This window comes from Ruditapes philippinarum, unplaced genomic scaffold (genome assembly GCF_026571515.1).
Source record: "Ruditapes philippinarum isolate M1 unplaced genomic scaffold, ASM2657151v2 ctg19717_1_1_1_1, whole genome shotgun sequence".
NCBI classification, from domain to species: domain Eukaryota; kingdom Metazoa; phylum Mollusca; class Bivalvia; order Venerida; family Veneridae; genus Ruditapes; species Ruditapes philippinarum.
This window is the reverse complement of record NW_026863778.1, coordinates 1-13,465: the sequence shown is the minus strand read 5'-3', so window position 1 is coordinate 13,465 and position 13,465 is coordinate 1. Positions and strand designations below refer to the sequence as shown.

The window sequence follows — 13,465 nt, the reverse complement described above, 5'->3', positions numbered from 1 at the left end:
TGTATTGATTATTCCACTGTTTAGAGGACATGATTCGATATTTGTCGCTTAAACATCTTGTGCGCAAGATAAAGTATGTTAACACGCGGTCCACATAGATCTACCGGCACGCGCGGGTATCTCATATAATTTATTAAAACATACTAAGGACAGATGAAATTAAGTAACACAGGTGTAAGTACACAAAAGATTCTTTCGTGAATTTTTCCAAATTTACTTTCTTTTAAGTCCCCAAGAAATACAGTACTAGATCCGTGGGTGCTACAGCACCAATACCATCATGAGACGACTGGATGGAGTGACATATTTAAGCGTTGGAAAAGGTTTCCGAAGTACAGCATATCCTGGAATGTCAGCAAGCAAAAGTAAAAGTATTAGCTGCCAAATCACAAATCTTCCACATGTACGTACTAGTTCACATTTTATTAGATAATGCAATTTAGTATCCCAGTTTGATTGTAACTTACAAAATTGTAAAAAGGAACTATATCTTTGAAATAGTAAATCTATTGGACCAATCAAATCTAGTTTCAAGTATTTATATAACCAAATAATTAACTTAATATTGCCGTATGGAATATTCTTATCATGCGCGTGTACATGGTAAATCGTATGAGTGTGTATGTGTGTCTGTGTGTGTGTGTGTGTGTGGGGGGGGGGGCGTGTGGGTGTGATATAATAGATATGTATAAAAATATAATGTAAATAAGAATTCAGTGTGAAAAAATATGACTTCAAATTGTTTAAACTGCTTCTTTTATATCATTTTTATGCAAATCCTTGCAGATGCCATTGCATTACACTACAACTAATTGCGGATCAAGGAAAAGGTCATCATCAGAACTACTGCTGCCGGTAGGTTGTAAAAAGACGAAAAATATTACCACAAATATGCTTGGAATAAAACCAGCAAATATATTATCAAAACACAAGAATGAGACAAAACCTGAAACCTCAAACAATACATGCCGTGGTTGTCACAGGATTTTTTTCAACAGAGCCAGGCTTGAACAGCACAAAAAAGTTACTGGCCGACCAAACACTAACTCTAGGATACATTGTTCGGTTGGGACCACTTTTTCCTCGCATCGTCAACCTCTGATAAATCTAAAACGCCGAAGCGACGAAACGATACACTGTAGCCCCGAGAAGATTCGCCGCACCAGGGCAAAAGAATATCTGAAAGACTTCCATAAACGCAACATAGCTATAAATAATTCGAGTAAAAAGGATTCTGTTAAACTTGTTGACGAACACTTCGGCAATTAATGAAACATGTGAAGAATTCAAAGGGAGGCAACATTTATTGCCAAAATTTAGTGAGAGCTGGCAGTTTCAAGGAGAAAACTAAGATTGGAAAAGCTGATGAATTTGATACAAACATTGTTTGTAACATTATTCCTGTAATTATATAAACTCGAGGCACAGTTGATTTCGAATACCAGCCTTTGGGGAAAATGGTAATAGATTCTTACTGTCTTAAATAACGTTACCTTAGTAATTTTAGGCCGATTATGATTGAGAATTGAAACAATTCTTTGAAAGAAAAGAAAGAGACTTTGTAAAATTTATTTAAATATATGTTGTGCATTACATTTGAAAGAAAACGCGTTGGGCATGCAATGTTGCGATAAAGATAGGAACATGTACATCAAGTGAAATTTTAACTTCCACTCATTTCTCGCCAAAAAAAATGTTTCATCTATATGGAAACACATATATAAACATAATAAATATAATAGCATTTTACTTGGTCTTTTAGCAAAAATTGGTTCTGTAACATTTTTATCCAAATTAACTATATATATATTCAAGATTAAAAGATAAAAAGGTGTGCGTTATGTTTAGCAAGTTATCATATGAATTTGTAAAGTGCAATTTTAGGGTACACTCATTATTTACCTTATGCCGCTCACGAACGTTAAATACGGAAGGCGCCATGATAACCGTCACATGAACACGTCCCGGCATGTTTCTAAATTTAGAATTAGGCAATTTTATGATAAATAAAACAAATCTGCTCAAGCCGGTGTAGTTTTGGGTGTTCTTCAGTGTTTACGTTTTTCTCTTTTTTCCAATTTGAAGACAATCATCATTTTCTTTTCAGATGGGAAAAGCGAATAATATGAATATCAAGATGAGACTAAAAGATATTCCTGGTGGCAAAGAAATACCTAAGGGATACGCAGTTGTGAAAGTTAAAGACGGCACCGTCCCAGCAAAACTTACTTATAACGGACACTTAGTTCCAAGAGAAGTAAAACAAGACCTTCACGGTAAAATTAAAAATGCTGTAAAAGAACTAAGGATGAAAAGTGAGTGACTTAAGTTATCTATCGTATATTCTCATCCCCTTCTGTCAAACTTCGGATAAGGACCTCGAACAAAATAGTTTGAATACACAGAACGGATACGGTATTTCGGTCTAACCTATTCTAAGAAACTAGATACGTAAACAAAGAGTATATATCGAATAAAAGTCGATCGAAATAAAGTAAATTTATCAATCTAAAAATAAACAGTTCATTATTTATACCTTATTATTATGGTTAGAAGAAAATCTCTACCGGTTGACATTAATTCACTTTTTTATTTTTTTTTTAATTGTTCATCAGTGGCCATTTTGAAATTGATTTTGATTGTCAGACATAGTTTCAATCATAATGTTATCGAATTCGACTTGTTTTCCTTTAGATAACAAAAATATATATTCGTTACACATAATCAAAGATTACACTGTCTGTCTTCGTTTACTGGTAGAACTACTTTCATTCTGCATTACTCCCGAGGTTATTATTGATAATAGCTGAGATGTTTCGAGTAAGAAAAATAATTCTTATTAATACTCAGAACATGTTGTTTAAGCCGATGTTAAGGCTTCCATAAAACATCCTTCGAAAAAGAAGCATAGTGAAGATATTGTATAAAGTGCAGTTAAAAAATATCTGATATCTTTAAAAGTTTGATATTCTAACTATTTTCAACTTTGTACAGCAATAGAACAAAAAATATTGAAATGATATTTTGTAGATATTGATATTAGTCGAAATGCTCATGGACCTGCCTTGACGTTGATGATACACCAAGATCAAGGTCGTAATCATGACATAAGTGTCGATATTACACCATCAATTCCATGCAAAAAACCTTTAACAAATAACGGGTGGCCTCGTCCGAATACACGTAAAGCTTTTAGTAACCGAGTGATTGATGACATTAAAAACGCCGGGACACACTTAGTTCCAAAAGGTGATAACGTATGGGCAATTTCATATTCAAAAGCAGAAAATGCTGCATTATTAAAGATTGATAAGGGAAATGGGTGCCGGAGAGAGGTCAATAGAATAATGAAGAAGCATGTCCAGGATTGCACATCCCGCTCAAAAGATGGTCTTCCGGGAGTTTCGTCACACATGATAAAAGTAAAGCTCACTTTTTGGTTTTTATTCACTTTTATCCCGACAGCAGTGCAGTTATGGTTTCGATATCCTATGATTTTACATAATTAATAAAATGTCTATTTTTTAAACCAGGATAAAAAGTAAATTTTGGTTCGTTTGATTCTAAATTTTGATTCCAATTGTCTTCGCAATTTCATCTCTTTAGGTCAGTTGATGCTTATGTAATAAAAGATTATGCCTTCAAAGGCATTTATGGCTCAGTTTTACGTCACACCAGAACAGAAAAGGTTATATGGCAACTTTCCAGCTTCAGTGGTGGAAGAAGACTTCTGTGCATTATTTTAAGCAAGAATTGGCACCAGAGTATAAAACTCCCGTTATTTCGAAAGCTAGCTGGACAGCTTTGTTACATGAAAAAATCCGAATCCTTTACCCGTGGCAGGATTCGAACCCAAAACGGTGAGGGGTGAGTAGTTTGAAGACAACGAGTTTTACCACTATGCCACGGAGGCCCCTACACCATATTCAGTTGTATCGTTTTTATCGGCCTTAAGGTTTTTTTTCACTGTTCTTAATTTTCTTTATGATAATATAATGCCCCTAGTTTTCTTCAACAGATAAAACATAATTGAAAAAGTATATGAGGATAAAAATTCATCGGCATATTTTGTTTCAAAATCTTCATAATTGATAGAGATAGTGATTCTTTGCAACTGTACTTCACAGGTCCAAATATAAAAGGATACAATTTAACTGTTACTTTTGCTTTTTCAGCACCAAGTTCTTTGGTCACAGAATTAGATCCAGACCAAAAATACTGGCATCAAAGAAATGTTGATAACTGCCTTTACGATACCATGGGTGATATTGTATCATCCCTTGATCGAGGAAAACTCCCAAATTATTTTAATAGTTGTGAGAACCTTATACAGGGGAAAGATCGTAGAGTTCTTAGGGAATTGAGTGATCATTTTGAAAAAGAGAGGACACAAATGTTAAATATGTGATCTGAATAACGAATTGATGGCAAGTAGTGTAGTAATTAGTGTAAAGCGATGACTTGTATCATTTTTCATCTTACATCAATCGTGACAATATTCAAAATCATACAATTTGTGTAAAAATATTTCATTTTGCTACTATTAGACATGAATTTGATGTATTTAGCTGACAAAGTCTCCGACAAATCAACTGGAGAAATTGTTATGATAAATTTATCAAAAATAGAAAAACATAAAACTAATTAAGTTATAGTAAGATGGTTATGCAATACAATATTTTCGTTGAACAGAGTTCTTCATGTTGCTCTCAAAATTCAATACTCGATTTAATTCAGTGCATTTAACATAAAATTACATTACATTAACATTCTTCCATATTTCCAAAACGACTTGTTTCTTAAGTTAATATACATGTATAACTACGTAATAATAAAATCTCAAATTACGAACGTGGGTAAAAAGCTATGTTGCAATTATGAAACACGATCATGAAATAAGTAGAATTTTGCTTGTTTTATCTGTTTTTAATATTACCATAAATCTATTAACTACAACAATTACTAATCAAATCAAGTAAATTATGAAGTAATTATATTGTTCTAAAGTCATATTAAGCTTTGTTTTATCTCTATTAAATATTTCGACCAAATACCAGTTCAAATTTCGTTTACATTCTCCCATTGAAAAACATCATTGGAAAGCTTGAAAAAAAAAGATTTTCATAACCTTTCTTAAAGACGAAAATAAATACCCTAATCTTGTTGATGAATATATGAATTAATAATTCCAACAGCTTCGCTTCCTTCGTGATCATTGATTATCTATTTGATAACAACATATATCGATACTACATCAAAACGTTTCATTTTTTTACATAATCAGATCTTTCTGAATATTCAGTTAAGATATGATCATTTGTGATTAACAACTTCATTTATAATTAAGATTAGCGAAACAATAAAATAAAAACTAAAATGAAAAGACATGGAATAAAAACTTATGTATAGTGCTTAACCCATAACTTCATATAGACGTCTTTGAGGCATCAAATGATGAAAAAATGCTCTATTCAGACCCATATCACTTAATCTCCTATCAAAATGATAGATCAAAGGGTGCCAGAGGGGGACGTGCCCCCTTCTGCTTAGGGGTTTGAAAGGTGACAGCAGCCCCATCACCGCAAATAAGATTTTGGACTTTAGAGAGGCTAACATTTCCCTCGGGTCGATCAGAAGGAAACATGTAACCAACAATGAAAAGCCTTGCACTCAATCTCAATCCATTCAGAATTTGCGGCACTTTAAAATAGAAGAAAATCAACGCAAAGTGGTTATTTTTGGCAATTTTGAGATGTCCCCTCGTTTCCAGGGTAACAGGAAATTTAAGATTGAGCATGCGGTTACAAAGGATATTTGCCAGTCAACATTTGTGCCATGCTTGTTGAATATTGAAGCACCATATACAGTTTTATAGCAATTTGAACTTGTAGCAGGATGCTTTTCAAACAGACAATTTTCAAAAAATGCTCAAGCAGTTATGGGTTAACAAGACGACAAAATTGATTATAAGCATATTCTTAATTCTCTAAAGGAATCTCAGAAGAATAACAATATAAAGGTGTTGCATGACGTTACACTCATGATTTGAGTTAGGTATGATGCAATCTTAATCTTCATTGTTATTCTATTACGTAAACATTGAATATTTACAGTTAATGTTCTATATTTTTACTAAAAGTGACATTATTTGCATGTTTAACTATAGTTGAGCTGAATTGACCACATATTTTAAAAGATTGACTGTTTGAATGGTGATTGAATAACCTGCAAATGTTAAGGATAAGATATAAATTTGCCTAAAATATAAAAAAAGACTTTTTTATAAAATGAACATTACAGGTAAATACCGTTAGGTATTTACAGAAACTTCTTTTGGCTACATGAGTTTTGATAACGTTCACGTAAAGTAAATTATAAAATTGAAAGGCTTTATGTCAAAATATAGTATTTTTAAACCTGGTCATGCACTATATACTTTGGATGTCTCTTTTATTTTTTGATAAAAACAAACAAATTCGTGGTTTGTTTGTTTGATTGTGGTTTTACGTCACCCCGACACAGTATATGTCATTTGGCGACTCTCCACCTTTTCTGGTGAAGGAAGACCTCAGGTGCCCTTCCGTGCATTATTTCAGGCACGAACGGGCACCTGAGTAGAACCATTGACGTTCCATGAGCTCACATGAAAAATCCAAAGTCCCTGTCGGGATTTGTGGCGTCATATTAAAACAGATTAACCGCATAAGTATTGCAAACATAACTTCTGAATGTGATTCATCATTACATAAGATTCGGGATATTCTACAGTATATTATAGGCCGGCTTTGAAAATGACGTTGAAAATGACGTTGGTGTTATTTGAAGGTTCATCTGTTATAAAAGCACAACATTCGCGTGGATATAACTGTGTCTTTTGAATGTGATATACCAGTGTTGATATTTGGATAGTCTAGAGTAGAAAACATAAAACAAAACGTTTTACAATTCATATATTAGAAATTAAGTGTTCCAATGAAGCTGGCATACTGCATACTCTGAACACTCTGGCGAAATATTTCCATGTCTCGCAGCAAGCACTTCTGTCGCGGCTGGATAAACATGGCGGCTGCAGAAAATATGTTTCTAAGATAATGAATAAATTCGTGATGAATTATAGCTCGCAGTCAACCTATGAGTTTCCTGGAATGTCATCTTTAATCATAAAATATATGTTTATAATGTTTATTCAGATATATTATTCTTTGATAAAGACAGTAAAGCTGTTCATAATATGTCTTCTTGTGCTAAACGAAGATTCTCTGGTTCGGTCCCAAGGATTGTAACACGAAAGAGCATGCCTGGTCTTTGCAACGTTCAAAACTATATAAAGAGCCTTTTTCACTAGACCATTTCTATTCTCGTGTCAATCTTGGTGGTAAGTTCTGTGTAAGTTTACCTTCGGGAAATCTTATGACTTTGAAGTTCGTCTGAACAAAGATGATTTAAGCAGGACTGTGACTTTTAATTGCAAGAATAATAAATAACAAGTATGCTCATCAAACTCAGCTAATGAATATTATATTTTTCATTATAATGATATATGAAGACATGTGTTACGGCCTTAAAACAAGTTTCGGCTACAGTCAATCGAAAGGGAGATAAATGTGTCTTGTTTGAATTGTATTTTTTGTAATTTTAGTTATAAATGTATTATTTAAAGAGCCCCCTGTGATAGTTATGTTTGACAAACTTCCGAAATATGTTATTAATTTTTTGTTATGATACCTTTTTATATTAAAATGCATAAGTGTGTGTGTTAAATGCATGCTTGCGTGCGTGCGCGCGCGTGTGTGTGCGTGCGTGCATGTGTACACGAGCGGGAAATTATAAGTCGGTAAATAGGCAAATGACATACAAAAATGACAAATATTGTATATAAACTACTACAGGCACATCTTAGTTATATGAGTTGTTCGACGGCCTTAATCAACTCAAGTGAGACAATCTAGGATGTTATTCATACAAGATAAATTTCAGAATAAAAAAGGATTTTCCAGAATGTCCCTTTCTGGCCCGATTTAGAGTTATTGCTCTGAAAAGATACACTAGATAATACAGTGTTTTTTTGGCATGAAAGGATAAAAACAGACAAATTTCAATAATATGTTTTATGTATAAAACAAGAAAGTGCACGCTGAGTGTATAAACGAAGGTAGAAAGGATCTTAATGTTTTTTTGTTTTTTTTTTTTTGGGGGGGGGGGGGGTTCTCCAAAAACCTGATCATCGTAAATTCATAAATTAAGACCAGCCCAATACGGTTGTATTACTGAACATTTTTAAAATCCCATACATTATCAGTGTTTAAATTTTCAATTTAATGACGCCAAGAATGCTTTGCTGAAATCTCGACCTGTTTGTTATCCAAGTTGATACTTTTTTAACAGCACTGTACTTCAAAAATCATTAAAATAGAGACATGAAAATTATTAAGACATGGTCTCGAAATGACCTTCAAAGGCATAACAAGCGTTTTTCTTAATCTTTACTGCTGATTTTATTTTTGGTCCCAGATTATTCAAAGCAACAATCAATTAAATTACAATTCGGAATATTTATTTTCAGACTTGATTAAATATTTGCGGTATCTGCGAGTTGCTCATTTAATTGACACAGATAATCCTTTTTTAAAAGCATATTAGGTCAGTACGTCAAGCAGATGTTTATTATTTTCAAGACCATACAAAAAATCACCAATATTATTAAAAATATCTTGACACATCTCCTCTTCTATGTCTTTGTAACTAATAGCTACGTTATAATTATCACGAATAAGCAAACACAGTCTTTCGAACAAAAAACTCAACATTCTATCTGATAACATGTCTCCATCCACTTCTCTGTTTGTACTGAAATGTTCTAGAATTAAGAGGTGAAAAAAGTAATCTAATAATTTCTTAATAATTTGTACCATAAGACGATTCTTTGAAACTCGGCTACTTTCTGTAAGAGACCTGTAACGCATTAAAATAGCAGTCCGAATCTTTGCAATTTTCAAGACCATGTATGGTCCTTCCTTCAGAAGAGAGTCTATTCTCATACAAATTTTCATTCGTTGTGAGTGGGTTAGTTTGCCTTCGAGCAAATTTCTTTGCGGAATCATATAGCTTGGAAAATTGTTCGTCACAACAAAATGCTTCAAGTAGGCAAGTGTTTTTTTAAGTGCCATTATCAATGCATATTGAGTAAAATAATCATAGTCATTTAGTTCAGCTAACCAGAATACTTCATTCTTCATAAGATAGGAAGACATATCTTTACTTAAAGGTTTCAAAGTGACTTTAGCAATTTGTTTTAGCAAAATTAAAACTTTTATAAGGCAATCATTCAAACTATGAACCAATCTAATTTCTCCTTTGGTGAAACATTCTAAGAATTGAAAACAGCTAGTCGTATGTCCTACTGGAACCACGTGGGAATCTAAACTGGAAACTTCTCTTATGACTGCAATAGGCGGCCACTGATAATTTCTTTTTCTACAAAGCCATGCCGATAAATAACTTGGGCATTCACAATTAAGAGCTGGCACAAAGTCCATCGAGAGTGCGACATCGTTCATTACTATTGAAGGACCGTGAGTTTCAGGAAGGACGCTGTTTTCATTTCTTGATTTTAATTCGTTTCTAAAAAAGCAACTAGAAAGGTATAAGCTATTCTGAGCTAGTTCAATCATGGATTCGTAAAGAAATTTAGCTGTTGCAGAACTGTTAAATATATACACTGTTCGGAGTAAAGAATAGCCAGGGCGTGAATAATCTAAAACTAGTTTGAATTGGTGTTCTTCTTCATGTGTAACCGAGTAAGAATGTTCCTTGCAGACTGCGTCCGGTAAAATTAACATAATATCAATATCATTCTCAAATACAGCTGTCAGACCCTCAGCTTTACTCCCAACTGTAATAATGTTTAATTGAATTTCAGTATGGTCCATTTTCGTGAGAGCGTCTCCAAAACTTCTATATATTTTTCTTCTACATGCTAACATTTGCTCTCCAAAACCGATGTCAGACAGTAAGTTCGAAATAAGAATTGATTGGTTTTGATACTGTGCCATTTTTTCTAGTATTTCTTTTTACATTTAATTGCTTTGAAAATCTGAAATAAAATGTATACAATTACAAACAAGATTATAGTAGAATATATTTTAACCTTTGTTGACAGATTAATAGCATTTCTACATAAGTAATATATTCTTTTAATGCATACAACAATTACTGAATCGTGACGGTGAAACATTAAGAATGTGTAAACAAATTATCTTTAACAGTCACACATCATTATGTTTTTTGCAAAACAAACTAAGTATGTCTATCATAAATGTTTAAACTGTGATTTTCTATGAGATGTAAAACACCTGTCTTCTATGTCATATAAAATTAGAGCTTAAGGACCATACTATAAACAAGAAGTCCTCAGCATAAACACTGTATGGACAAGCCCGTCACGAAACTACTTAGAAAAAAACAAAGGGCTGCTGTTGTAAATACATGTACTACAATTTACCATGAAGTTTGCAGAAATACACATATCTTGAACACATTTATTTCTGATAAGCCCAATATCATAACATAACAGATTGTAATTATCCTTTAATTGTTAAATAGATATTGTAAATGCAATTTAAACTACCGTTATTTCTTTGAATATCGAGGGTTCAAAAAAGTATTTTTACAGTTAAATTCGGATTTAAACGGCTCATGATAAGGGCTTTATTTTTTACTCTTACGATAAATTATACCAATATACATGGAGCATTTCTAAGACTTTAACACAAAACAGTAAGACGTGAAAAGGGATAATTTGTAAGAAAATCACAGACACTGTTGGTTGTAGGTAAAATATTCTAAATGCCTCTCAATTTGAGATAAAAATACTGAAAAAGCCAGTCAACAATGTTTTAGTAATTTATTCCTAAAAAAAGATCCGTCAACATTCACTACAATATCACGTTGATGGGAAAGTTGATCATTTACCTTACATCTAAAAGCAAAAAAGAAAAATAATTTGTACAATAAAAGTTAGAGATAGAACATTTGAAAAATAACTAAAAACAATCTTATCCTTTAGAAATGTAATGCCACTATAGTACAGAAAATACCGTGCATGTGTAATGCCTTACAAAATATTGAATGTTTAGACAAAATAGAAAAATATCTTTATCTGAAAAAGACAGCAACTATATGTATAAGATGACTGGTAGAATGGTTATAATTGGTGCAGCATTCACATCAACGTTGCTACAACACTGAACTGTGCTCAGCTTTTAACGGTGACATTATTTATATTTGGACTTAATAATTGAAACAACGTCCTATTTTACACGGGCACCCGTTAAAGTTTCAATCTCAGTACAACCATTATTCTTCAATGTTGAAATATTCATATTGATGCCAGATCAAGTCATTATGATTATGAAAATATTTTTTGTATATGCATATGTCTACAGTTACCAGTGACACTATATCCTTTCATTTATGTGGAAAAATGCATATATTTTACAACAAATTATTAATAAAGGTAGTAACACTTTAATTTATCAAAATTACTTTGGTAGGGGCTGATAGTGACGATGTAAATCTAAATATTTTTTGATAAATTAATCCAAATTTCAATTTCGTAAGTGTAAGTTAAACGTTTATTCATAAAAATGTTGTTATATACATAGTAGGTCTAGGTCTAAGGGAAAAAAGCATAATTTGAAAACCAAGTGTTAAACTTATTCTAATTTAGTCTTTAGTTAGAGCCAGAAATATGTGTTATTACAGAATGAGTATTGAGGAGTCTTGGTATCCAATTTAATCCCTTCCGTCAGATAATGTTGTGAACGTCTTAGCGCTATCATGATATCATCTTTTCTTAGAAATTTCCCCTTTAAAAAGTTGTTCAGGAAAAAAAGAACACTTACTGATATTGAAAATGATGTTACAAAAGGCAGTGAAGAAATTGTAATAATTTTAATGACTTTAAAATTGTGATTATTTACAAAAAATGGATCGGAGTTAAATTTCAATCTTTCTCGGAGTAAAGCGCAATACAAATATCTTATACGTGTATATTCATATAATTTCATTATAAATCAGGATTTCGAAAAACACTTGTGTACCATCCATCACACTCTCATACACATATACTTAATTAACACGTTAAAATACAGGTATTTAAAGTTATAATCAGTTTTTGTTGCACTTTGTCATTGCAAGCCCTAGTAGTATCAAGATAATAACACAAAGGAAACGTTGGGCCACTGTTACAGTGTCAATAATTTACAAAATAAACAATTTACAACCCGTTTTTTTAAAACACAAATCAGACTTTGTCATTTAAAAATTGTAAAACATATACAACATCGTTAGAAATATATCACAAACTAATAATAGTCAAGTGATCTTTTTAGAGCATTTTCTAAAAATCTAAATTAATGTCTTCTATTGCCTCAGACTGTTTCATTTTTCTGAATACACAGTTTACAAAAATGATATATTAATGAACTACTGTTTACTGTTTAAAATAACTAATTTGATATATACAAACAGATGTTTATATATATATAACCGGTACCGTTGGCCTAGTGGTTAAAGCGTTCGCCTTCAGATCGGGGGGTCGAAGGTTCGAGGTCCACGGGAGCGTTATTTGAAGAATGATTGTTTTTCATGGGATTCATTCCGAAATGGCCGCATCGTGAGCCGCGATGTAGTTAAAATGAATGGTGACCGATTTCAATCCGCTTGGCGCCTGGCATAGGATGCAATGGTTTGCAAGCAAAAGCTGTCTCATAAGTCAGAAATGGCTGGCCTATTCAGTAGTGGTGACACTATAATAAACAAGACCTTTACCTTTTATATATATATATTATATATATATATATATATATATATATATAGGTTTGTGAAAAATATTTGCATCTACAAAATACCTTTCAAAAACACTGGATCCAAAGAAGGATACAAGAACGTGGAAAAAAAAACAATAAATTTGGAGAAAATAAACGTTCATACAGTGCTAAAGTATAAATACCCAAGTACTTTCGGCGTATTATGCCTTCATCAGGGGTGTATTACATGTATAATGTGCACACAATCGAGCACAAAATCTCAATACGTGTGTACTGTATAGTATCAAAAATTGAACTGAAACACAGTCGCTAGAAAGGTGATAAAATTACATCGATTATGAATAGACCGTTATTGAATGGTCATTGTGTAGTACTTTACAAAAGAGAATATAGCCTGCGGTCAATATGGCATAAACTCGGTTAAATATATCGTTTAAAAGAAAAAAATATATATATATACTAAAAAAATAAAACTTCACATATAAGGGCGTTTTGTGTTTTTATTACTATAAGTATGATGTAAGAAAATGCAAGTTACAAATAGTATGATGTTATATGAAGTGGAAATTTACGATAAGGTGAAAGTAAAAACGAAGCTCTCAGGCAAGGGAAAAATAACCCTCCCCGACACCCCT

At 32.5% G+C, this 13,465-nt stretch overlaps 1 protein-coding gene across 1 annotated transcript; it reads left to right on the top strand.

Annotated features, from left to right (window-relative positions):
• The first annotated feature begins 1,087 nt into the window (after positions 1–1,087).
• Positions 1,088–4,431, top strand: LOC132723306 (protein mab-21-like 3). The gene is made up of 4 exons (XM_060707982.1): positions 1,088–1,460; positions 2,108–2,315; positions 3,031–3,422; positions 4,176–4,431. Exons 1-4 carry the CDS (start codon positions 1,458–1,460, stop codon positions 4,200–4,202), a joined length of 630 nt encoding a protein of 209 aa, XP_060563965.1. The 5' UTR covers positions 1,088–1,457; the 3' UTR covers positions 4,203–4,431.
• Positions 4,432–13,465: the final 9,034 nt, after the last annotated feature.

What these genes read in the sequence shown, in the direction of transcription:
- LOC132723306 (XM_060707982.1), top strand. An exon ending in AAAAGAACTAAGGATGAAAA is followed by an intron (nt 2,316 to 3,030) that starts GTGAGTGACTTA and finishes GATATTTTGTAG; the next exon opens with ATATTGATATTAGTCGAAAT. An exon ending in TTTCGTCACACATGATAAAA is followed by an intron (nt 3,423 to 4,175) that starts GTAAAGCTCACT and finishes TTGCTTTTTCAG; the next exon opens with CACCAAGTTCTTTGGTCACA.